The sequence below is a fragment of the Cucumis melo genome, chromosome 8 (genome assembly GCF_025177605.1).
Source record: "Cucumis melo cultivar AY chromosome 8, USDA_Cmelo_AY_1.0, whole genome shotgun sequence".
Lineage (NCBI taxonomy): Eukaryota > Viridiplantae > Streptophyta > Magnoliopsida > Cucurbitales > Cucurbitaceae > Cucumis > Cucumis melo.
Window position 1 is genome coordinate 4,437,781 of NC_066864.1, and position 27,204 is coordinate 4,464,984.

Consider the following 27,204-nt stretch of genomic DNA (forward strand, 5'->3'; position numbering starts at 1 on the left):
TTGGACAACTTTATTTGAAAAAAAATTATATAAAAATAGATGAAACCTTGGCTGAAGTGTCATAAAATAACATGATGGAACTGGGATAGCATTATTATAATTTAAGGGAATTTGATTCTGTGAGTTGTTTGGAGATATTGAGTATGAAAAATTGAAATTCAGAAGAGTCAGTAATACTGTTGTGGATCAGTCCAAAACTCAAATTGCAATTCATTGAAGTTATCTGATACAAAACGGTCGTTGAATAGTAACAGCTTTGGAGTTTACTGATGGTGGAAATGGAGAATGAGTTAAAAGAATGGGAAACTAGAAAATATTTTAAAATGCTTATTCCTTAGGAATGGAATGAAACTCATTCCAAAATTGCAAATATTCTTACCCAACTTCTTAATACAAACAGGAAACGGCCAAAATTAGACAAATACGAAGAGAAGTTTGTATGATGTTGGCAACAGGGTCTAGATTACAGAAAGGAAAAAGTGGGGGAAAGAGGATTTTGGAAGAAAGATGAAAAGGAGAAAGTAAAAGTAAAAAGTTCGCAATTTTTCCTTTTTAAAAATAAAAAATAAAAATAAAAAAAGGAACCTTTTGTTTTTGAAAGAAAGGTTTTTGAGGGAGTGGGGTAGGGGTTGTGTGTATGTCATGATAAGGAATAGCACTCATTTGTTGAGTGTGATTGAATTAAAAGAGCTTAAATTGAAGATTTTTCCGGTACTCTCGTGGTATCTACTTATTGTATTTAGTATCAAATAATTTAATATTACGACGATTAATTAATAAGAACAGTATCCATCTTCCTTCTCAAGAACGATAAAAGAAGACGTATCCGTGTTTGTGAAATCCTTTTTCGAATTAATAGATCACACCGAAAGTAAAGAGGAAGGAGATGAAACGAGTGAGAGAGAGAGAGAGAGAGAATGGTGGGTCAAAGTCAAACATGCTTTCATTCCCCGAAATTAATGGCTCTTCCGAGAATGGCATGCATTTCATCATGAGTTGGGCCCCATTTGCCACCCATTCCATGGGATTTTTGTCATGGGCCTGGGCCATTGTGGGGGCAATTGTCACTTTTGGGCTTTCTTCCCTTCTCTCTCTCTATACCAAATTTGTTTACATCTTTGTTTTTTTACTTTATTTGCGAAAAGTTGGGAAATTAGTTTTACTTATTGTGCCTAATAAATGCTATGGCATTTATGCTGTAGGGTGTTGTCGTGTTCGAACAAATTTCAATGATACGGTTATTAAAAAGGCAATCTAAGTATAGTTCAACGTTTTGCAATATGTTCCTGAAAATAATTAATCAAATAAATTAAAATTCACATTATATTATTTTTAAGTTGAAGAGTACTTCCTTGCTTGGATATAGTTCACGAGGGATGTATTCTAGCATTCAATGGTCTAAAGTAGGTGAGGGGCATCTATGAATATATATTTTAAATATGAATTAATTAACTTTGACATTCTCGACGAAAATTATGATGGGTGAGGATGACGTCATTCAAATATATTTAACTGTTATTTCTAATTATTTATGAAGAAATTGAACAACCTCCTCCTCCTCCTTCGATATTCATAGCCGCGCCACAATCGTAAGTCGAGCAGCTTCTCAATGGGCCGGGGCTCAATGATTTTGGGCCGACCCTCTTTAAATGGGCTTTTGACCCGACTCAAGCCCTAATGATGGTCCTCACAATCTCCGATTCTCGATTCCCACTCCCACCCAAAACCCTACGAAACCCCTGCGTGTTCAAGTATCGGCTTGTATTTTCAGCTGATTGGTACTGAGTTTACTTGATAACATGGAGAAGGTTCCGAAAGTAGTTGAACACGAGGAGGGAAAGGAAGAGGAAGAAGATGAACTGAGTTTCGAAGAACTTGGATTGGACCCTCGTCTAGTTCGCGCGTTAATCAAGAAGGAAATTCAAAAGCCAACTCCCATACAACACGTTGCAATTCCGTTAATTCTGGTACGCAATTAATCATCAGTGACGCCCCTGGTATTTGTTCCCTTCACCGTAAGAATTCGGTCCCTGATTGGAGGGAGAGACTGTTCAATTCTTGATGCAACGAGCTTGATGCTGCTTTGTTGCATATTGTTTACTGTTTACATTTGCAAATCATCATCCTTTCAAAGTTTTGAATTATGGGTTCTTTTTTACTCTGCGATCCATCTGAGGAATTATTTTGGGATGTTTTATTTGTTTCAGGAAGGTAAGGATGTGGTGGCTCGGGCAAAGACTGGTTCTGGGAAGACTTTCGCATATCTCCTTCCATTGCTTCAGAAGCTGTTTACTGATTCTAGTACGAAGAAGTCGGGTCCAAGTGCAGTTATTCTGGTTCCGACCAGGGAGCTTAGTCAGCAGGTACGGCTGTTCTGCAAATGCTTCTAGAAAGGATTTGAGTATTTCTTTAATTGATCAATTAACGAATTACTTCTGTGCTTTATGCACGCAGGTTTATAAGGAAATTTCTTCTCTTATTGAAACTTGTCGAGTTCAAGTGAAAGTTGCCCAATTGACAAGCAGCATGTCACATTCTGATTTGGTTGGTCCAGGTTCATTTTTGTTTACACAAGTAAATTGGAAGGGATAAATTTTGGAACAAAAGGTTAGATGTTGGCGGTTCCGGCTGTTGTGCTGGTCATTGAATCTATTTGATAAATGTCTCTTGCAGCGGACAGCATTGGCAGGACCACCTGATATCATTGTTGCTACGCCTGCTTGCATCCCCAAATGCTTGTCTGCTGGTGTTCTTCAACCAACCTCCATTAACGAATCTCTCGAAATTCTCGTTCTAGATGAGGTAATATAATGGTACTTATTTGATCAGCATTTCTGCTTCTTCTCATTTTCTCAACGGGTGGTGGTACATATGGATGTTCATGTTTAAACTTCAAAATCTTCGTACTACTGCCAAGTAGGATGAAGAAAATCTCTTGGTTTATGGGGAAGGAATTGATTCAATTGATTATGTACTGATCAAAGAGATATACAAAAGAAGGGGAATGGGATATTCCGACAAAAACCTGGGGGTTACAAAAAGGCCTCTCAATTGGCAAAAGTATGCAATAAATCATAATATCAAAACAATTTTGTGAGAAAACACCATGACCATTGCGAAGGTGGAGGCAAACATGATCCCATAAACCAGCGTAATTGGGTTCTGACCTCTATAAATTATATGTTGTTTACCAACCATATGCACCAAAAAACTGAACACATCGTTCCTGTAAGCAACTTAGTGATAGAGCACGAAGATTTTGTAAGCATCAGTTCAGCCCTAAAACAGAGAGCATTTTTTTTACTCGGCAGTGAGCATGTTTCTCTGAGTTTGTCTTGCAAAGAGTGCACTGGGCTAGAATCCATAGGGACACTCTCACTCTTTTGACGATTTTGGATTCCCAAATCACTCTATTCAGACCATTGCTTAAGTCCTCGTGTTTCTTAGATCAAATAATAGAGGCTGAGCTAACTGAAAATCATATATTTTAAGTGGTAATAAGAGTTCATCAGGGCATTTTCGTTTAGGGTTTTTCCTGTAGGATTGCTACATGTTGTTTTATGTTAGTCATTCGAATTTAGAATCATTAAAAGAGAAATAAATACGGAATGATACTGGTTGTAGTTTTTTCCAAGGAGTGATATACTCTATTTCTTCTTAGAAACTTTCTTTTATAGGTTGATGTTCTAGGGAAGAAAGGAAAGAGAAATATAAGGAATAATATAGGTGCAGTTTAGATGAGTGAATATATAGTCATGGAACTACGGAAGCAGTGATACTTGCATCCTTATTAGGTTCAACATTTTTCTGTGGTCTTTGGTGGCAAAGCCTTCTTTGTAGTTATCTGTTGGATCTCATTTTACTTGATCGTGGGCCCATTGTTTAGCTTGTCTCCTTTTTGTTATGTCCTTGTATTCCTTCCTTTCTTCTCAACGATAGTTTGGTTATTCATATAGAAGAAAAAAAGAACACGGCTTGAAGGTTCTGCTTAGAGATCAAGGTTGACAGGCTAACTCTATTTCTTTCTCTTCCACTTGTTTGAAAAACTCTGATTCTAGGATTTTAAATATTAAGCTTCAGTTTCTTAGTATCACACTAAGAATAAAAAAATTATTATAGGATTAAGTGTTGATAGAAATTGTTATATATTTGTTTTCAGGCTGATTTGCTATTGTCATATGGCTATGAAGATGATATAAAAGCTTTTGCAGCACACGTCCCACGTTCCTGTCAATGCCTTCTAATGTCTGCTACATCAAGGTTGTTATCTACACTGCCTTCACAAGCTCTATTTTATAGTGTCTGCAGGTTGATATGTTCTTGGAGGCTTTCTGTTGCTAGACTATGCTTTAACTTGATGGCAGTTTGTCCATTTATTTAGTTTTTCGTACATGTCATATTTATCTATAGAGGACTAGATATACTCGCATTTCATTTTCTTAGATTTTAGTTGTTTAAAATTAGCTTTATTGAATTTTATCTCATTGGTTTATGGAATTTTATTCATCGTTAGATCAATTAATGCGGATATTATCATTTTGGTCTTTGGATATTTGACAGTGAGGATGTTGAAAAATTAAAGAAGTTGATCTTGCACAATCCCTTCATTTTGACTTTACCCGAAGTGGGGGACGTTAAGGATGATCTGATTCCGAAAAATGTTCAACAATTTTGGGTAGGTTTAAACTGGTCATGAAAAAGATATTATTCACTATGCCCTTTACGTGAACATATCTACATCGGCTTCTCTCTTAAATAATTTACATCAGTATTCTTGCAAGTTTGTAATAATCATTTTTTTTAATGATGGATATTCCTTTTGACATTTTTTATTTAGTGTATATGACTTTGTTTATTATTTTTTTAATGAAAAAATGTCTTTCTGAGTTTATTCTTTGTTCTCATTATAATAACTTCATTTTCTTGACTTTGACCAAGTGGTAAAAATTCTTGTGTTTTTTTATTCATATATAATTTGTTCTATACCTATAAACACGTGTTTGAAAAGTATTGATGTGTGTCTTTTTTAATGTTACAAGATCTCATGTGATGCTCGAGACAAGTTACTTCATATTCTTTCACTCTTAAAGTTGGACTTGGTTCAGAGAAAAGTTCTCATATTCACGAATAGCATAGACATTGGCTTCAGGTTGAAATTGTTTCTGGAGAAGGTAAATGACTCTGGTTTCCCACCTCTGAAATATTGTTTTTGAAAATTGTATTTTGATCTTAATTTTTTTTTGTGCACAATTTCTTTCCTTTGCGTATACTATGTACTAATTTATCATCTAGTGTACATGATAACTTTTTATATATATAGGGCAGATGATTTTTGGATCATTGTCATGTGCTTTTATTGTTTCCTTTTGTGAGAAAGAGTACTTTTATTTAACTTCTCTATATTTCTGTTTCATTTCCTTGTATAATCTGAGATGCTCCATTTACCACCCTTCCCAGGTGACCAACCTGAAAATTTATTATTAGCTGATTTGCTGCTTACCTCATGCAGTTTGGAATCAAATCTGCCATTCTAAATGCTGAATTGCCGCAAAATTCCCGACTCCATATTCTTGAGGTATGCCTATCTATAAAAGCTTAGTGTTGGTGCAGTTTACTTGAGGTGATATATATCGTAAGCAATCTTGGTGTGTTATTTAACCTAGTATAGATGTTTTGTTTTTCTTTCTTTTTCTTGACAGGAATTTAACGCTGGGCTGTTTGACTATTTAATTGCAACCGATGACAGTCAAACAAAAGAAAAAGAGGCCAACGAGGAGAGTAATGTTGATAAGAGAAAGTCCAGAAAACGTGCCAAGCAAAAGATAGATTCTGAATTTGGAGTAGTACGAGGAATTGACTTCAAAAATGTTTACACAGTAGGAAAATTAATCTCTCTCTATTTCTCTCATTATTAATCATGTTACATAGTTTATATATTGTCTGGTTACTGATATTATCTTTTTCAGTTTCTTGATGGCTTCAACTATCGAACAAGCTTTTAACAGCAACTTAACTGCCATCTGTTCAGGTTATAAACTTTGAGTTGCCTCCAAGTGCAGCAGGGTACATACACCGTATAGGACGTACTGGAAGAGCCTATAATACTGGTGCATCTATCTCGTTGGTTGGTATTCTAAGATACTGCTTGTATAGTGATTATTTACTTGATATTTTCTTTGAGTTTGAGGGTTGGTGATCTTTTCTTATGTTTTTAGTTCTTTTGACATATTTAGGGCCTGTAAGGAAATTGATCAGAGAAAGAAGTGTGTTTAAAAAAAAAATCATTTTTTGTTTATCTCTTTTGATAAAAACTATTTAAATTACACTTTTATGTTTCAAAAGCTATTTTGAGCAATTGTTGAACTGTTCAATTTTTTCCAAAATGACTTATTTTCAAAGTTAAACACTTGAAAAGTTAAGCCAAACACATTGGCCTCTCTTAATTATAACTGCCCTCTCTGTTCATCTTCAGGGTTCTACATCCTTTTACCCAGCTGGTGAGCTTGTGTATTTGATTAGATATCATCTTATGTTAAGTCTCCTTCTCAAAGGAAACATGTGTGCTTGGTAAATATAAAGACAATGAAAGTTGGTGTTGATATCTCATTAATACATTCTCTCTCTCTCTCTCTCTCTCTCTCTCTCTCTCTCTCTCTCGTGATAGGTTTCTCCGGATGAGATGGATAATTTTGAAGAAATACAATCTTTTCTGAGAGCTGATGGGGAAACAGACATTATTGTTCCTTTTCCATTACTTACTAAAAATGCAGTGGAGTCTTTACGTTATAGAGCTGAGGTTTGTGTGATACATATAGGATATTTCTCAAGGATGGCCATTTAAATCTTGAACTGTCATTGTTGATGTAGTCCGTGTGCATTTGCAGGATGTTTCTAAGAGTGTGACAAAACTTGCTATCAGAGAATCTCGAGCTCTGGATTTGAGGAATGAGATTCTTAACTCTGAAAAGTGAGCATTTTCTAAATTTATGAATAGTACTGTTCCGTTTGCCGTATATTCGAAAACAATCATTTTCATTTAACCAGCATGTCCTTGTCTTTCTCTTCGTGCACATTATCCAATTTAATTTGCAATATATAAGTGTCATTATGCCCATATTTTTATCCATTTAATAACTATATAACATATTCTTGTTCTGTCTCCTGTCTAGATTGAAAGCTCACTTTGAATCTAACCCGAGGGACTTAGGTAGTATATTTTTCTGAATTTTTAATTGTTTGTGCCAAGATTTACCCATTTACGCTGCATAAGTTGATTGGATGTTCTTGTGCAGATTTGTTGAAACATGATAAAATTCTCAGCAAGAATCCCCCTGCTCCTCACCTGCGTGATGTACCTGACTATCTTGTGGACCCAGTAACTCAAGAAGCCAGCAAGATCATCAAGCTTGCGAGAGCAGCAATGGGAAATGTGCAGTCTGGCCGTCGGCGTGGGTTCAAAAGAAAATCAAGAAATGACAAAGACCCTCTTAAAACATTTTCGGCTGAGGTACGACTTCACTTGTTTCAATATATGATGGTATTCTCATAATAGTGATTGCTAATGCACCCTTGTCTTACTTCAACAATTTGGTCGTCCACCTAACCGCCTGTTGATCATTTCAACTTGTTTAAAAATAGGGTCCAAAGAGATCTCGCCGTGGTGGAGGGAAAAGAGAAGACAAAAACGATGATCAAAACAACAGACATAAGAAGAAAAATTCAGTTTGATTTAATGTTTTTTGGGTTGTCGATCTCGAATGGTCAACAACCAGTGGAGCGAACAATTTTGTTTTGAAAACTAGTGATAAATTATAGTTCAGTAGTGGTGTACTAAATGTAATAGTGACAAATTTTCCTTGAGAAGTTCCATCACAATGATGATTTTGATTGAAAAGAAAAGAAATTAAAGTTTACAAGTCATATAGTTAGAGCCCTGTTCCTTTTCTCGTATAAGCAATCAAGCATTTCCCCTATATAAATTACTAATATAATCTAATTAAATCAAATGCCATGTATCATCATTCGCTTCAAATATTTTCTTCGAGTTCCTTTGTGTTGACTTTTAACAAATGATCTCTCTAAGTACGATAATCCGTCTCATCATAGATTTCCTCCTGCAGCGAACAAAAATTAAGGGTACTTCAACTTTGTAACATTGATGGGTAAATTAAGAGTAATCTAACCTGTAAAAGCTCCTCAATGACATCTTCAAGTGTTATGATGCCAATTGCTTCCCCCTCTTCAGAGAGCTTGGGCAGCAGGTCATCAGCAATATGGAGGACCTCTGAGTTGAAGTCTTTAGACCATTTCTTACTTCCAGAGAACTTCCGATGGGAATTACTACGATCGACAAATGTGTTTAGCCTTTTCAGTCTCTTGGTCTTTAAACCTTTTTCCTGTTGATTTTCACCATCAATTTCCACTTTCACATCTTTTGCTGCACGTGCATTTGTTTTATATACTTATATGCATCATTGTAAGTGAAGAAGCCAAGTTATGTAGAAATGAAGAAGATAAATGCTTACCCTCAAGTTGATTTCCGCCAACAGACCCCTCTGGATTTTCTTTTTCTCTTACAACAACAGCCATATGACTTTGACCTTTCTGGAAATCATTTAGTATGTCGTATAATGGCATTGTTTCCGAGACCCTGATGGACAAGTTTGGGTTTTTAATGTTAGGTTCTCTGTAATCAGATAGCCCAAATGAGCAGGCATTCGTTTGTATATAAATTATAAGCCTAGTGGGAAGTCAACAAGGAGTCTAGAAAGAAATCTCATTTTTGCTTGCTGTTGCATTAGTGTCTATTACTGATGATTAAAGAATATAAAATCATATGGTTGATAGTGATAGCGAATGATGTGGTAGTTCTTCACCAGTAAGCGTCTCTTAGATCAGATGTGTTATCTAATATCTGGAAAGATTTCATAACATGCAGTACACAGAAAAATTACTGGCATAAAAATACCTTGGAATTTTTCGAATTGGGAAGTTCTTAATTGGTACCCCATCTGGTGAAAGCCTAGTAATTAAATTCTTCACCTAAAATTTAAATATAAAGATTTCAGGTAAAAGAATATCGCTGTTATTATTATTGCTAATTGGCGTGGATGAAGGTTACCAATACGAGGCCAATGATGTTTGTAGGGCGTTCATAGAACACAGGCACTCTGCTATGTCCCCTCTCTAGAATTAACTTGATCAAGTTGCTGCATTGTTTTCATTAGTATATAGGATGCAGGAAATAAGAACAAAGTTGGTGCATTTTTTGTGGTGAAGATGAAGATCAGATTAGGCAGTAAACCTGTCAAGATTGGCGTTGATATCAATCGCAAAAGTTTCAGAAATGGGAGTCATGACATCCCTCGCCACCTTCTCTGTGAGTTCCAGTGCTCCTCCTATTATGGTTGTTTCATCTCGTGTCAACTCTCCTCCTTTTCCAGCCTGCACTTTTGGGGACACAAACTTAGCCACACAAGAGAGAATGTGAGCGAGAAAGAGAGAGCTACTTGTGTTTGAGACAGAACCTCGTTGCCGTGAAAATCTACGAGTGTTTTCAGTTCTGCTCTACGGAACAGAGCTTTATGTTCTTTACCCAATGAAACGTCCAATAGCTGGTCAAAATAAAAAATCAAATTTTCAGGTTTTTGATGATGTTCTATTTCCACCCACCAGGGGACAAGAATTCGAGACACATATATATGTACCGTTTTCTCTTTACCATCATGCTTGTTAACTTTTTATACGGCCCAATGTGCTTTATCAATCGAATTGGGCTGAAGAGAACAATTACCTTGCTTATAGGATATGCAACAGGAAAGCAAATCCAAACAAGAACCCTCACAAATGGAGCCACTGTTGCACCAATTGCTAAACCATATCTAGAACAAACAGCTTGAGGAATAATCTGCAAAAACAAAGCATAAGAACATGCTCTAGTTTCTAACTTTTTTGGTTCAGAAAAAAATCTAACCTTTTACATTAACTTGGCCTAAAAGCTGCATGACTTGTTCTCACTGAAAATACTTACAAAGGTAAGGGAAAGTTTGATGGATCACCTCGCCAAATAATAAGATCAAAGTGACAGAGATCAATATAGCTCCCCAAGCCGTCACCAAACTGTCCAAAAAAATTGGAAGTGCCTGTCAAAGTAAATTATAGAACTAAGATTTTCTTTTTTCAGCTGATATAGTACAGTATAAAGCTTAACTTTTCAACAGTTTATAGTTACCTCCATGGCTGCAGCATTGCAAATCAACAAAGTGCAAAGCAGCAAGTGTTGTCTTCTACAAACTGGGAGTATCCTTGCTGTTATGTTGAGAGACAATATAAAACCCACTTTTATCTAATAGTATTTGGGTAAGTTCTATGAGAAGATGGTACGAAATTTTAAAATAAAGTAATGACAAAGTGGGAGAAAGTTCTGTGAGAAGCTTTTTTTCGGAATTCCAAGAAAGTGAATTTAACGGATGAGAATGAAGAAGAATAGATTACCGGCATGTTTACGGTCACTTGGTTTTCCAGACTTGGCAAGAACTTCAATCTCAACAAGGCTCATAGACATAAGGCCAAGAGTGAGGCCAGACATTAACCCAGCAAACAACACTAAGAAGATGACTATTCCAATGCGACTGAAAAATCCCGTAGTGCAGCAGCTATATTCCACTTTCATTTTCAGCAATAACTGCTTCTTCAACTTAACAGCTTGTTGGTGTTAATTCAGAAAGAAGAGCTTCAAAAACTAGCTAAGAAGCACTGAAAATTCTCAGAGGAGACAGGAAAAAGAAAGCATCCTATGCTTGTTCAGTTTGGATTCTGTATGGTTAGTTCATTGGTGCGTGGTTAATTTAGTTTCTTTTGCATTTACATAGTTTTAAGCTGAGTTTTCTTATGGCTTCTAAGGAAAGGTTTGTCCCTATTCCTACCAAAGGAGAATTTAGCTTTATTAAAAGTGCATTTTATTCCATTCTAATAGACTGTATACACAACTTTGGTTAAGCTCCAAGGTTCTCTGCAGTGATATAAAAAATCATTGTATTAAAGTACAAAAATCATTTTTGCAATTGAAAACTAAAATGAAATATAAAAAAAAAAAGAGTAAGATAAAAGATAAGATTGCACTGGAAGAACAGATGAGTTACAAATTGATTGTTTGTGACAAGAATAAAAAACTTTAAACATATTCTATACTTATTCTTGAAGATGATAATAAACACTCATAACCCAAATCTAATCTTAAATCAAATTTAGTTATTAATTACTGATTTTAGAACAAAGTTTATTTATTTATTTATAACAGAGATATTGAACCTAAGTAAGCATTGTCGAATATTAGTTTCATAATTATCTTAAAATATATAAATTCCCAATTTAGAATATTTGAAAATTTTGTTATACTATGGAGAAAAACATGAATGTGTATCTGGTTCTCATTTGTTGCATTCTTTTGCAAATATTCTTTACACACTAAACACATAATTCACACTCTTTTTATGTTGAGAAATTGCGGTAAAATATATTTATATATTTGCACCATAACTTTAATTTTTTAATTTTTTAATTTTATATTTATAGTAAAATTCATCCGACTTTTCTTTCTCAAGTAGGTTTAGAGGTTTTACATTCACTCCGTTATTGCATTCACAGAGTTTTCTATTCCCTTTAATAATAATAACTTAAACCTATATTTGAATTTTTTCCATTTTTTTCCTTTATTTCCATTTAATTTAAACCAATTTTTTTCTTTACATGTATAATCAAAGGACAACAATTCGTTACTAATCTATATCAACCAAATAACTACTAATATCAAATAATAATCAGACAACTATTATCAAGTTGTATTCTACTTCAAAAATCAGTATCATATAGTAATTAGGTAACAATTATTGGCTAATTATCATATAGTAATTGTCATGATGACATAATACTCAAATTCTCAATAATTATAAAAAAATGTATTAAATAACAATGAGATGAAAAATCAATATCATTAGCAATAAGATGATAATCAAGAAGTAATATAAAAAATTACTGCGACAAAAAGAAGTAATCAAATGACTATTTCAAAACTATACGTAAATAAAAAATTAATCGGATGATAATCAATTAACTATATTTATTTGAAAAATGGGATATTTTAGATATTTTACTTCAACTCGACAATAGAGTTGGACTAGGCTGGACGGGACGAATTTACTATTTTTACAATTTAAAAATTCTAAAGCCATATGGACACAATTTAGGGTTTTTTTTTTTTTTTTTTTTTGCGCTAATGATACAAGAAGATAATGAATGTTTTGTCCATTAAATTTTACATAGTGAAAATTTTACAATGATACCACCATGTTTGTACCACCCATACAAAAGTTAAAAAAAAGTTAAAAGTACTGAAACTAAGGAGAGTGAATGAATATTTGTGGGCCTAAGTTTAGGTTCTCGGTAAAGCCCACAGACAGAAGAGTGGAGTTGAAGGCTTGGCTTAGTGGGTTTGGATTTGGGTGGGCTGGGTACGACCGACAGAAATGCTGTCCATTTTGATTATTGGAAATGTGGACTTTGAAGGGTCCCACAAATGCTTTCTTTCTCTTAGTGATCATTAATCAATTTTTAATAATCTTAATCTCCTTACCTCAACCCCTAAAATAAGGACATTTTTCTTCTACTTCCGTTCTTACCACCATTTTAATTTATAAAATCAAAATACTCTTTTTCTCTTTTAAATCACTAATTTTAATCAAAGAAAATATACATTTATATATTATAGATTTCCCACTTGCATTTACTCCTCCTTATCTCTCCCCTCTTGTTGTATGCAGCTACACACAACTAATAATACCCAAAATTTAATTTTCAGATCCAAGATCTGGACTTTCACACGCTAAGTGCTGCTACTTTCTTTATTGCTTCTGTAATGATTTGAGGTTATTAGATCTTATTGTCTTTCTTTTACATTGTATTTCTTTCCTTTATCCATACTCTTAGCTTAATTTCTCTCTAGTTTGTTCGCATCTTGAAAGGTTTCTATTGTTTTTTTATTTCTTTTCTAGATTCTGGTGTGAAACATATTCACCCACAATGTTAGCATTTGATCTATGCGCTTCCATCTGTTACCATTATGACATTATGTTGTTTTGTTTTGACTGGATGGTGTTTTTTTTTGTTTTTTTGCCCATTTGCTTCTTTTTCTTTTTGTTAACATTTCTTTCTCATATTTTTATTTTATGGGTTTTATATACATTCTAGTTTATAGATTAGTGTTCTTGTTATGGTGACTATAAATGATATTTAATTGTGGAAGTTCACTCTTGAAATTTGTATAAAATTTGTCATTTTGATTTACTTGATTTTGTTGGGTTGGGGTGTTGGAAGTGGTGGAGGCATAAACATGAGTCGCCACAGGTTTATATTATCTTAAAATTTCATCAAGGTTTTTGATTTATGTGTCGGTGACTTTCTGTAACAAGTTGCTCCATTCGGGCAAAGGATTTTAGGATCAATGTGCTCATTTTTAACTGATTTCTAGTTCTATTGCACATTCAATGGCTAAGCAATCTAACTATTAATTGTTTATGTTCTCATCAAATGCAGAATCATATTCTTTTGATCTATTAATCATGCAACGGAGGCAACCTACTTCCACGCGTCGCAATGGAAGCTTTCCATTCGCTGGGGCCCTGAATGCGAAATCAAAATCATCACCCTTGTTATCTATATGCTTGGTCCTTGTGGTAATTATCATGACTGAGAATCAATTTCCGTTCCTGATTTGTTATATATATATATATATATATATATATATTTTATCGTTACCTGTAGATTAGTTCGGTGGGTGGATGATAATCTGTGATTGCATAGTACTTTTACCACTCAGTAAAATATAGTCCATATAGTTGGTAATTGAATTTTGACTTTTATTTTTCTCTGGGTTTTCACAGGGAGCAGTTCTTCTACTTGTCTATGCTTTTAGTGGACCAGGTTTGCATTCAATTTACATTTTATATACTTCTCATTACATGATAATGTGTTAGGATCCGTAGTGTCTTTACTGACTTTGATCATAGTTTGGGGTGGTATACTTTGATCAGGAAGAAATGAATAATGGGATATATTGTCTCATTCATTGAGCTAATATTTATTAATGCAGGTTTATTTGGAGGCACCAAGATAGTCAGCAAGATTGAAGGTAAAACAATATTTCCTTTTGTAACCTCCTTAACGCGTAGGGTGCAGGCTCATCTCCTTCTTTATCACCTTTTCTTATATGCAATGCTTATGTGGCTTTGGGAAGTTCTTTGATTTCTTTCATATCAAAATCCTCTTATAATAGCTTTGATTTCCTTGACCTATTAAATTTTGATGTTGTTTATGAATCCATGCTTACCTAGCAATTGATAGATATATTCCTTTGGGTAAGATCAAAGATCATAGAACATCCAAAGAGGTGAAATATTACCCCCAACATTTTGAACTATATGAATAATGAAAGAAAAGAGAGCTTCATCCTCCATTGCTTGCAAACAGAGCATGTAACAATTTAAAATTAACAGTAGCTATGTTGCTTTCTTTGTACTTGTTACAATTCATATTTAGACATTTCACCTTCCATAAAGCCGTTCCTAGGTTCCCTGTCATCAAAGAATTTTTTGACTGGGAAATGACCCAAGGAGCCCGATTTTCGAACTCTACTATCTTCTCTCCCAACAACCCCGGGGGTTATGGATTCCATGTAATAAATTTAATTGCATATTGTTATTATTTTCTGGTTATTGTGGCTCTAGTTTAATTTATTTTGGTGAAGTATGCATTGTATTGGCTAAAATAGGGCAAAATGATAAAAATATGGAGGAAGTTGATTAGAGTGAGAAGCTTTTTTGATGGATAGTTATTATATCCTTGCAGCAGTTTTATTATTGCATTGTATAGGTTGGCCTTTTTTCAATATATAGAAGTTTCCTAGATAATTTTGCAATTTCGTACTGTTCGCTTTCCTAGATAATTCATTGGAGACGGATGATATCACATTTGTATTTCTCGTATCTTGTTTGATGGGTTGTTTTTAACTAACTTGCAAGGCTGTAATATTTTAATGGTTAATCCTAGTGATGTTTCTATAAGATTTGGTTGCTTCTATGAGCATTTACTTCTCAAAATTACAGTTTCATTGGCTGAGGAGGTATTTAAAGACAGATCAAAATTGAACTTGTAGGTGATTTTTCATGCACATTGGAGTTGCAAAGAGCAGTAACCATCTTAAAGAAAGCGTTTGGCAATAGCATGCGCAAAGTTTTGCATGTAGGTCCCGATACCTGCTCTGTGGTATCTAAGCTATTGAAAGAAGGTGAAACAGAAGCATGGGGCATAGAACCATATGACATAGAAGATGCTGATGGAAACTGCAAATCACTTGTGAACAAAGGCATTGTACGTGTTGCAGATATCAAATTCCCTCTACCCTATAGGGCAAAGTCATTTTCCCACGTTATTGTGTCAGATGCATTGGATTATCTATCCCCCAAATACCTGAACAAAACTCTTCCAGAATTCGCAAGGGTTTCTTCTGATGGTCTTGTTATATTTACCGGTAACTTTTTGAAAACTCTATGCAACATCATAAGTATCTTTCCACTGCATCCTAATTTTTTACGACCAAGCACTTTGTGTTTGAAACTCGTCATTGGCAACACTCTTTTTTGAAGTGTATCTGCTATCACTCTGGAAACTCCACAATCATGTGGTGAATGTCCTCATTGAATTTTTGGATGCTGTGCTCTTACTAACTGTACAAGTTGGCTACAGAGGATTTGAATCTAGGATGGAAAACTCAAGGCAACTAGAGTTTTCCAGTTGACCATCATTGAGGATTGATTACTTTGTTTCTAGATAGAAGAAGCTACCATTGTTCAAATGTTTCACTTCTTTTCTTAGCCCACAAGGAACCATTGGAAAGTTCCTCTCAACTGATTGTCATCAAGACAATCATACACGATGATTTGGACTATAGATGTTGTCACTATGTTACGAACACAAGGAAACATCTAATAAAATTAATAGTCTTCTCTATTGCATATCTTGTTTCTCCTATTCCTCTTGATAACAATATTTTGATGTTGCTCTTCATTATTTCTTATCCAATGTTAATATTACTCCATTTGATAATGATCTCGACCTTTTACTCTCTCTTTTGTCTAGGTTCCCCTGGTCAGCAGAAAGCAAAAGTAAACGAGTTATCAAAGTTTGGACGACTGGTAAGCTACTACTTATTGCATTTTATTTGAATGTTGTGTGTGCCATCTTTATTGGATATGCTCATGCACGATGTTTTTGTGTTTCTCGCATAAAATTATAACTGATATGGCTTATATGTGAACAAAAATACTTAGGTGCATCTGGGATAGCATGTATTTTTACGCATCCTACCAAATTGTCCAATCATCCTACTTGTTTATTTTTTGAAAGATATATATATATTGTGTGGATAATGAGAGGGGAATGTATAAAGATGGCATCTTACGATGCACTTAAGTATTACCCATTGTTAAGATGGCATCTTGCGATGCACTTAAGTATTACCCATTGTTAAATTCGTACATCTAATTGCTAGTGGAACTATATTGAACAAGGAAGCTTTTAAAACATACTCATATGGCTTTCAGATTTGTGGTTTAAGTCAAATTACAATTAAGAAGCTCGAATCAAGGTTTTGATTTTTTTCTCTGCACGAAATTTAGCATTAGGTCAAGTTATACATTTGACCTTCCCCAAATCATAGCCTATTTAAGGTTAAATTGCGTTATTTTAATTTTGAAAAATTGTGCCCCTGTTGATTGTAGGAAGTAGACTTCGTATTTTAAAACTATATATAAAATGCAATCAATTTCTCGTAATTTTTCCCTACACGTACCTTTTTGTAATTTACCGTGGCATCATTTTACAGTTTGCATTGTTATTTGATGTTTCATAACTTGGGACATCTGTTGTTTATTTAATAATTTTCAAGAATAACTTTATTTGGAATGAGAATTCAGTTGACTAACATAGTAAAGATAGTAATGAAGAAAGGGTTGCGACCAATTTGGAAATTGAAGATTGTTCATACCATCAATAAAATCGTTACTTATAGAAAACATAAAAATTTCAAGAATGAATTTCTTGTATACTGTTGGCAAGCTGGAGAGTTAGAGATATGACCTACAGAAATCAGTTTTTAAGGCTCGTTAGACAATCTCTCTCTCTCTCTCTCTCTCTCTCTCTCTCTCTCTATATATATATATATATATATATATATATATATCTTAAATAATAAAAAAAAAAATATAAGCTTGTGTTAGTAATCCCTTTCGCTTGCCCTTGACTCACTTCTGTGCCCCCATTTGGAAATCCAAAGACAAGCACTTCAAATTAAGCTTGTTTAGCGTCACTACTGGATACAGAAGAAAGATATATCAAGAGTAGAGTTATGAGAGTTTCTGTCCAAAGTAGATAATATCATTCTATTGTGGAGTTGAGTGAAGGTTTCATTTAGCTTGAGGTTCATTTCCTTTTCCATTTTAATTTTACATTTTAATTTTACATAAACCAATAGATTCGGGGCTAGTGAGGCCTCTTTTTGGATTTTTTCCCTCCTATCTGCAAGTGCTCTTATATTTTTTCCCCTCCGTGGAAGTGATTTCTTTATGTAAAAAGAAATTCAAAGGGGTAAAGTAAAACTTAAGGCATCCTACGTAAAGAGATTAGTTAGAGCCATATGATTTACATGGCATACTAGACGTTCATAACATGGTTGTTTTTTTTTTTAATAAGAAATCATGGTTGTGTGATTTCATTAATGTAATGGATATATTACTTCATATTTGAAGGCCAAAATGCGAAGCTCGTCTTGGTGGATTCGATTTTTTGTCCAAACAAGCTTAGAAGAGAACGAAGCTGCTGCCAAGAAATTTAAGCAAGCAGCATCCAAGCAGTCTTACAAGCCCGGCTGCCAAGTTTTCCATCTCAGTTCATACCATTGATATCAAATCACAAGATATGGAATTATTTTCTCACTCTTTTTGTCTCCTTTTCTTGTCATTCTAATGTTGTAAACAAACATAAAAGAAGCTGGGGAGGTGGAGAATCCGCTTTGATGTACGCTTTTTGTCTTTTTCTTTTGATATGGTGGGTTGGGGGAATATTATTGGCGCAAAATTGTCAACCACAGGAGATTTTAGTGTCTCAAGTTCTTACGTTACAATATATTAATTATTTTTATTTAATGAGATAGATACAACTGATATTCATATCGTTTTGGCTCTTTGCTTTCTTGTTTTCGACCTATTACTTAATAACACTGAACTTCAGCAAGCATATGTATCCTGATGACATCTTGATATTGTATAATTTTTTTTATCTTCGTAAACAAATATAGTTTGTCCACGTTCTTTTCACGAATACAGTTGCACGTAACTTTAACGCAATGACCGTTCCTTGACTTTTTCTTAGTACAAAGAACTGTGTTGGTATTCAATGGTAATGCATATTATAGCAAAATCTAGTTTCCTCGCAAATGATTTTCAATTGTGCATCCGGACAGTTTGGTAATGCTATCAAATGATCAAGATTCTATCCTTTTCTTTAACCTTGTAGTTTGTAGAAATGACTTGGGCTTGAAGTGGAGTGAATTTGCTTCCATGTCTTAAAGTCTAAAACAACTGATTTCGATTTAACGAATTTGATTTCAATTTAAAATCAGGCTTATGCTTAATAGATTCGAATATCATGCAAGATATAGCCAGCAACCTAAACAGGTCTATGAGAAAGAAAATCAGAGGGCAATCTCAAAATTGAAAAACGGAGTCCCAGGATGTGATTGAAGCTGCTCGTTTGTATCGGTGCCAACTTTGACATACAAAGCCAAACTTTGAGAGGTTTTGTTTAAATTGGTTAATTATGATTAGCTTTCTATTTCTTTCTCAGTGGGGCTATCATTCAATGCTGGGTTTCGAAAAAAAAAAAAGCATTTGAACCTTATACTTCATCAATTCGCTTAGAATCTCCCAATTCCATATCACTTCAAATCCAGACATCATTTTCTTGTTTTTAATGTTTAACACTTCGACGTCCCAACCCAACATTATATAATTGTAATTGCAAGGCAAGCTCTGTCCCTTGAAAGGTGAATAGTCAAGTGCTTGAATGGTCCTGTTCAGGTTGTAAATAGAAATAATTGTTAGACGTAGTCGGGTTCTTTGCAACCAATTTCTGCCGACTTTGAACTTTGATTTACTGTTATAAAAACATGAAAATTGATTCTTTTTTTACCAGAATGATGGGTCCTGTTCTAACTGGGTCAGGGTCCTTGAATGTTTTGTGAAATGCAGGTTCATATGTCTATCTGGCCCGTCTCAGCTCTTGGTGTTTCCCATTTGGGAACCCATCATCCAATCATTATTAATTTTCCAGATTACAAACTATTTGGTTATTCATCTCAGTAAACCCAGCTGGCTGTGGGTCAACCCAACTTCCTTCATGGGCCTTTCCCAAGTACACACACACAGCCAAACCAAAAATGGGCTAGCTCCATTTTGAATCACACCATGTTCTTCAAATCATTATTTCTCAAGAGATTTTGGGTTTTCATCTCTGGTTTTTTTCCAACTCTATATCCACATGCATAATACACTTGCAACATCCCTTCATAATACACTTGCAACATCCCTTCTTACTTTGCTGGCTAATTTGAGCAATTACAATGCATACATACTCAAAATCCATTCATTTGTAAGCTTTGAAATCATAATTTGTGTAGAGAGAATGGTTTGTATTTGTAATGTATTAGTCGTTTTCATGTGTTTTGAGACATGACAGCTTAGTCTCTAATTATATGGTGGACCTTGCCTATCTAGCTAGGTAGCTGAGCAAATAGCTATAGCAACATGTTTTTGAAATGGCCATAGCCAACTCCAACTTGCAGTCTTGTTACTAGTCACACACTGTTGAGGCCCCAAAGCCACCCCAAACTCCAACTCACACCACCTTCCACTGTTTGAAAAACCAATGGCATACATTGTGGCTGCATCAAACCTTAGCTAGTTCGAAGATTCATTTCATTCCATGTAATACTTCTGAAATTAGTTGAAAAACCAGCAGAAACAAAAGACAGTTAAATCAAAGTGAAAGTGTTAGGTAGCAGAAGAGATAACACAGCTGGATTTTGGAATGGAGTGAAGAAAAAATGGTCCCTATTGTCCTTAAGGAAGCAGCACTGTTAATTTGTAGAAGAAGTGGGTGAATAGATCAGTTTCTTTTTTCTTTTTTCTCTCTTAAGAATTTTGAGAGAGAGAGAGAGAGAGAGAGAGAGGACAAGAGGTGAATGGCTCCATGCTGAGTGTCATCAAAGCTTAGCGGCTAATGACCCACTTGCATATAATTGGTTTAGCGACAAAATCCTGGTCTACACCATTTCAATGCTCCTTTCAAGTTAATAAATATAGTTTGGACGGTTTGGTTTTCTTTTTGGACTTAGAAACATTTCTTTTCTCTGTTGTCTGCTCCAAAAATCTGTAGAGATCTACCAAATTCTAGTCAATTTCCGATCATTAAATGTCTGGATGTTTTCCATATTTTGACAAGTAATTTCCTCTATAACAAAACATAAGTATTAGATTGAGAGAGTTAGAGGCAGAGAGAGGAGAGGCATGGTAGGTTACTGGCAGAGTTTGTATTGATTGATTTATTATGTGTTTAGTAATATTAATTAAGGAGAAGATTAGTGAAAGAATTAAAGGATAAAAGTAGAGGGAATTAGAAGGGACCTACAAAATTGAAGAAGAGGAAACAAAGAGGGTCCATGGGAGTGTCTCCTCGGAAGAAGGGTGAGGAATGGAGTAACGTGAGGATCCATGTTAGTTGTCACCGTAAGAGATTGATTGTCTCAAATGCCTCACTCAATCTTATTATGGTTTAAATGGTGGTGGTGGGGGCAATTAACCCCCGTTTTCACATGCCTTAATAACCCCTTATCTTCCCTACAAATCACGTGGCTCCCTTTTCTTAATTCATTCCTTTTTTACCTTCACTTACAACTTTGGTCTTGAAAAACGGGGTTGATCTTCAATGGGGTTTTGTCTTAATTAATTCAACGAGAGGGAGAGGGTTTTGTACTTGAAAACAAAAACACTGCTACTTATCACCGCACACTACGGTTTAAACCTTATTTTGCACCAACCAACACAACTGTCCACAACTTAAATGCATTGACATTTGTCTTAATCCTTCACTTGTATATGCTTATTTAAACACTTCAAAACTGATTATAGGGTTTATTAGATTCTTTTTTTGCTTTTAGTTCTTCCATTTTTTATCTACATTATTATTTCTTGCCTTCAACTGTGTATCGGTTAAAACAATACATTTTTAGCTCATCTATATTGTATTGGTTCATATCATGGTTTTCTTTCTATATTGGGTTCTTTTTAACTAATTAATTTATTGACTAATCGTAAATGCATACCCAATACCCAATAATGTAAGAAACAAAAGGTGTATAATAATATCAAATATTGTAAAATATTTCACTTTGCATACAAAGTGAACAATTTATATTGGCATATCAAATATTTTAATCCCACCCCTATTACTTTAAAAAAAAAAAAAAAAAAAACACACCTACATATATTATAACGCTAACCAATTCAAATTGAAAATTTTCCTAAATTCTAGAAATATTCCACACCTTTGATACAGTAAAAAACCTCAATCTCTCAGAATCCTTAAAAAAAGGTTCAATTTTTAAATTTAAAAAAAAAGAAGTACAAGGAGCAGGATGTGATTAGAAGTCAAAAGTATAAAAATAGTAAGAGTGTGTTATATTCTTAGTATTAATAGATGTGTTATATAAGGTATATATTAATAAATATAGGGAGGAATTAATGAATGAAGGATTAAAGTCCAACAAAGATAAACCCAAAATCATATCAATAAGCTGCTAAGGGACCATAAAATTAATGAATTAATAAACCAACTAGACTATATATATATATATATATATATATAATAGAAGAGTATTTATATATGATCTGAATTTCTAATCAAGAAATTTGGCATCTTTCTACCATGTCCTTCCCTTGTCTGCCCAGAGAGCCCCAATGGTTTATTTGTCACACATTTTCATTTTGCATCAATCAGATCATTCTCCCCAAAATAAGAGACCCCTAATTTATTACATACCCTTAGCAACATCTTTTGTTATAAATATATGAAGTTACCTTACAACCCTCCTTCGAATTCCTCTACTACTTTCTTCTGTTTTTTTTTTTTTTTTTTTTTTCTTTTTGTTTTTTCCTTTCCTGATCAATATAATTATGTTAAATCAATAATAATGCCATCTAATCTCTCTAGATTTGTATCAATAGCTATACCCTAATTGAATTTAGACATATACAAGAAAGAGATAGAGAGAAAAACACACAGGGGTTTGTTCTTTTTAATGATAATATATGTGGTCCACTTTTTCTTTTCTTTTCTTTTTTTCCTGTATTGTCTTGTACAAAACTGTATGCAAATGTTATCAATTTCAGAATTTATTTGTTTCCTTTCTCTTGTGACATTGGGAAACACTCAGACATATTAAGAATCAACAAAAGGCAAAGGAACCATGACCTGTCTCCCTCTTATTATTTATTTATTTTTTAATTTTCTTGAAATATAAGATTTTTTTGTAAGTCTCATACAAATCATAATTTTCTTTTCTAAAAAAAAAAAAGAAAAAGAAAAAAAAAATATATAGACTCCAAATTGGGGAGCGAAAATGGCCGTCACTGCCACTCCACCACCCTCCTCTTTTACCAACCTCGACCTATATACCTCAAGGAATAATATAAAATCCTACCTTTTCTTTTTACTACATATGTTATATATAACCCTATATAAAAAAAATTATCACCAATTCGATCTAAGAACTTAAATTTGCACAGTGTCGTCATATCTAACTCTCTCCTTTATTTATGAACTTGAAATAAGAAGAAAAAAACTAAAGAGTGGAAATCAATATTAAATTAGAAAGAAATTAACAACGTAGAGAATTGAACACAAGACTTTTTTGAAACACTTGAATGCTCTAATATTATCCATTTAATCTAAAAGTTTAACTAGCCTAGAATATTAGATATTAAATTTATTTTCATCAATCAATTTAAGTTTTGTAGATTGAGTCGGTGATTTATTAAGAATAAAGTAATTTAAAAAGTTGGACACCTAACCACTCAGAAACTAAGTGCACGCAAGTGTTTTGTGGAAGTGTTTTATGGGCTCAAGGGATGATAAAAGAAAAAAGAGAAGGGGATGAAAGTATTCTTCTCTTTACTTAATTCCCTTATTTCTCCCCCAATTAAAATATAACTTCCGGCCTAATGAATGCTTTTAAATTTTCGCTTTACTTTATCCTATATTTATATGATAAAAATATATGCATGATGGGATTAACGAAAGAGTTCGTCTATGGTCATCTCTCTCCTTATCTTAAATTTTCTATTAAGAAGATTTGTGAGGCCTAAGGTGTTCGGGCAGGTCCAAGTTCAACAGGACTAGCAAGCTGCATGAAATACCACACATCAGAAAAAGGAAAAGTCAGACATTCAAGTTTTCGAACCGACCAACTAAGTGAGAGAAAGTGTGCTAATTGAGAAATAATTGAGTGAACTTAATCTAGATGCTATGCAATTTCGAGATGTGGGTTTTAGAGAAAAAAAAGTCTTATAAATAGTTTCACTAAACCATACCGAACCGAAGGAAAAAGTTAATAAATTTAATTAATAGAACTCTAACGCTTCTTTTTGTGCTTAAACAAACATAAACTATATACTCACGATATAGATTTAGGAATTAGAGTACGGTTGTCTTGATATCACACTAGAACAAGAGTACTTTCATGTACATCAACTCGAACGACAAGGCTAGATTATAAAATCAACAAGTTGATGGAAAACACAACAAAAACTCGTGACACTCACCGACCGTTTTTATTACGTGAAAACCCTCCAAACTTCAATATTATTCATTATTTTCTGGGCAGTTAATATATTATTGATTATTATTATTATTATTATTATAAATAAGCAAAAAACAGAAGCATAACTTTCACTTTTCTCTCATATAATTTGTCTTTTTTTTTTCTTTTGGTATGACAAGAAACTTCAATAATATCTGTTTGCGCGTTAGATCAGTTGACCCATGAAGAAAGCAAAGTCACCTTCTAGGAGGATCATTAGATCATATCATATACCCATAAGGACAAATCCTAATTTCTCTAATCAAATTGGCTTCCTCAATATATATTCTTTCCCAAAGAGATAAGAATAATTTTGGAGAAGAAGAAGACCAAGTAAATAGTGGATAATTGTAATTATTCCAACCAATAGATTCATGTGAATGAGTGTTTATTACTTTTAGGGCCGGCAGTTTCCTTTTCTAAAATTTGACTTTCTTAGTTTTCTATTATTATTATTATTTTGAGAACTTAGGAAAACAAACTGAATAATAATCCTAATAACTTGATTACACAGAACCAAAGCAGAGAAGAGAACCAGATACCATGTAGCCAAAAACCAATAGCGGAGTGGATATATGTTAACTATGGATTATATTAAACTATTATGCATTATGTGCAAGAATAATATAAAATATGGATCGTAAAGGAAAATCCACCAATCTTTTACCATCCACATGCTGGCAAATTATCAATGGAAATATGAAAAATATATGCATCCAATGGGCCACCAACTTTTGGGAGACCACCGAATTTGAATTGAACTACCCTTTTTATTTTTGATACTTTGTTAAAAAGGAAATGTTGATTTAAAAAAAAAGTTCAAGAATTAGGATTATTTATGTAGCTCTATGTCCCTACGCCATATATATATATGTAGGACACGACATGAGCCTTTGATATGTTATGTATTCTAATGGCCATATGTTCTCTTTTAAATTTAATCAATATATCATCGGCAGAGTATATATAATTAAAATTCATATGTTTTAATGTGAATAAAAACAAATTATAGTTATATAATCTTATCTGATATACATTTTTGTTTGGATTCAAGAAATTACCTTTTCAATATTAAGTTTGATTTGAGTTTAATCACTAAAACTTTTTTTAAACAACGACAACATCATTGTTTTGACAAAGAGGAGCAAATAGAAGTAAATAAGAAATAATTTAACTTTTGTTATTGGAAAAAGATCACTTTATAGGTAGATTAATAATTCATATATTTAAACATTACTTTTAAACCAAAAGGGTATCCGGGGAAAATTTAAAAAGAAAAAAGAAAACAAAATTCTTTTAGATGTTAGTAAAGACGAAATTCATTTTTAATTTACAAAGTGAATAAAAAAACATATTTCAAACTTATTAGTCATGCAACTCTCCTACCCTACTTTTTATGTTATATTTTAGTATTTACCGATCTATGATAGTCAAATAAATAAATAAATGATCTTTTTTAGTCATGGCTCACCGTTGGTCGTCACTAAGTAAATAATAATCTTCAAAGTCGTCATGTAGAATATTTATTATAAGATGAAATTCAAAGGTCCAATGTATAAGAAATTACGGGAGATTGGAAAAACTTTTGTAGATGCTGAAATAGTAATAATAATAAGAAGAAGGAGTGTTTTGGATGGAAAAAACGCTTCTTTTAGCGTTTCTTTTGGGGTAAATAATGTAGAATATTTAATAAGATATTGAATTTGATATTGAAAAAAGTTACCAACCCATAAAGGAAAATTAGGTGTGTGTGTATAGAGTATAGAGAGACATGAAGTAGGGTGTTTTTCCGGCCGACGGACATAAACTTTTGATATGAGACCTGTTTTGTCCAACCTTTTCAGCGTTTACAAAGTGTGTTTGTTGCGTTGATATGGACGGGTTATAGACTACAACTGCAAATTAAGATCCTACTTATGCTTTTAAATAATATTAATTAATTAAGGATACATATACTTTTTTTTTAATCTATAAAACATTACATCTTATTGATCTTCATCTTTGATCTTATTTTTTTAATTAAATTTTTTTAAAAAAATTTAAAAATAGAACATTATTTGACAAAATATTTATACCTAGTAGAAAAATAAAATGTAATTAATTATATATTTAAGTGGTTTTATATAAATTGTTTGTCAATTTTTTTATTTTAAAAGAAGATCGATAAATTTTGACTGTTTTTCATCACTACTAAACTTAAATATAAAATTAATTAAGAGAAATGAGTGTTACTAATTGAAAGTGAGTATTATTTAATGAAAAATCGATGGTGGAAGTCCAATTTTTTTAAAAAATCTAATAAAAAATTGAAAAAGAATTCAAGTTATGATGATAAAATATTAACAATTTGAAGTTAATATTCGACTAAATTGAAAGTGAAACCAAACTTAGAAACTAAGTTTTTGTTTAGTTATAACCATTTAAATTATTGTTTTTGTCTTTAAGATTAAAGTTTATTCTCTTTTGATCCATTTTCTCGAGTAAAAAAACAATAATAAAATTTTAAAAACTATTTTTTAAAAGTTTTTGAATTTAAACTTAGTTTTAAAATGTCGATAGAAAGTGAATAACGAAGTAAGAATCGAAAGATGAAAGAGGTGTTTTTACGAACTAAATGATTTTAAAAAATTTAAAACAAAAAATTAAAGAGTTATTTTCAAACATAATAAAATAAACCAAAATTATTATAAAATATAAGAAAATATCAAAATCTACTTGTAATGAACTAAAAAATATCAAGATAGACTAATAAATATGTTTATCCAATCAAACCATATTTTTTAAGAATATTTTTTAGATAACGAAAAATTAAAACCATTTAAAAAAAAAAAGTTAAATAAACTATATAGGATTTAATAGATTTGGTCATATTTTATAATTAGTATTGATTTTTTACCGTATTTAAAAAAAAAATCCCTTTTTTTTTAGGTAACCTTCAATTGGGACTAAAATACATTTTTTTTTCGAAAAAGAAGAAAAGAAAGTATTAAAGAATTAATGAATTAATTAGGAGGAGAAAGAGTAATGGATGTTAATTAAGGTGAAAGAAGAAGGAAAAGAAAATGGCAGACAGAGAGTGGCTGGGGGATTGTGCAATCAGGGAACATATGGACCCCACCCCCACAGTTCTTTTTTTGATTTTTGAGAATCAGGTGGGTCTCTTTTCCCATCTTCTCTAA

At 33.0% G+C, this 27,204-nt stretch overlaps 3 protein-coding genes across 7 annotated transcripts; 2 read left to right on the plus strand and 1 right to left on the minus strand.

Annotated features, from left to right (window-relative positions):
* Positions 1-1,672: 1,672 nt before the first annotated feature.
* Positions 1,673-7,920, plus strand: LOC103484877 (DEAD-box ATP-dependent RNA helicase 16). The gene is made up of 15 exons (XM_008442209.3): positions 1,673-1,967; positions 2,208-2,363; positions 2,455-2,544; positions 2,674-2,802; positions 4,160-4,260; positions 4,561-4,675; positions 5,040-5,171; positions 5,510-5,575; positions 5,700-5,876; positions 6,029-6,124; positions 6,665-6,796; positions 6,885-6,967; positions 7,170-7,207; positions 7,293-7,507; positions 7,639-7,920. Exons 1-15 carry the CDS (start codon positions 1,800-1,802, stop codon positions 7,726-7,728), a joined length of 1,788 nt encoding a protein of 595 aa, XP_008440431.2. The 5' UTR covers positions 1,673-1,799; the 3' UTR covers positions 7,729-7,920.
* Positions 7,851-10,860, minus strand: LOC103484876 (DUF21 domain-containing protein At2g14520-like). 3 transcript variants are annotated; one of them, XM_008442207.3, is made up of 11 exons: positions 10,495-10,858; positions 10,232-10,308; positions 10,059-10,142; positions 9,794-9,907; positions 9,528-9,614; positions 9,305-9,444; positions 9,122-9,209; positions 8,969-9,042; positions 8,526-8,650; positions 8,184-8,437; positions 7,851-8,114 (listed from the first exon to the last, which is right to left on the minus strand). In XM_008442207.3, exons 1-11 carry the CDS (start codon positions 10,670-10,672, stop codon positions 8,079-8,081), a joined length of 1,257 nt encoding a protein of 418 aa, XP_008440429.2. In that variant the 5' UTR covers positions 10,673-10,858; the 3' UTR covers positions 7,851-8,078. The 3 variants fall into 3 exon arrangements, with proteins under 3 accessions (XP_008440429.2, XP_008440430.2, XP_050944758.1); XM_008442208.3 differs by having other exon boundaries at positions 7,851-8,396; positions 10,495-10,860; XM_051088801.1 differs by having other exon boundaries at positions 7,851-8,437; positions 10,495-10,859.
* Positions 10,861-12,624: 1,764 nt separating this feature from the next.
* LOC103484880 (probable pectin methylesterase CGR2) lies at positions 12,625-18,278 on the plus strand. Of its 3 annotated transcripts, none has more exons than XM_008442214.3 (7): positions 12,625-12,923; positions 13,591-13,730; positions 13,938-13,977; positions 14,147-14,185; positions 15,209-15,583; positions 16,192-16,247; positions 17,859-18,278. In XM_008442214.3, exons 2-7 carry the CDS (start codon positions 13,617-13,619, stop codon positions 18,009-18,011), a joined length of 777 nt encoding a protein of 258 aa, XP_008440436.2. In that variant the 5' UTR covers positions 12,625-12,923; positions 13,591-13,616; the 3' UTR covers positions 18,012-18,278. The 3 variants fall into 3 exon arrangements, with proteins under 3 accessions (XP_008440436.2, XP_008440437.2, XP_016899234.2); XM_008442215.3 differs by having other exon boundaries at positions 12,922-13,019; XM_017043745.2 differs by lacking the exon at positions 12,625-12,923 and adding an exon at positions 12,995-13,014.
* Positions 18,279-27,204: the final 8,926 nt, after the last annotated feature.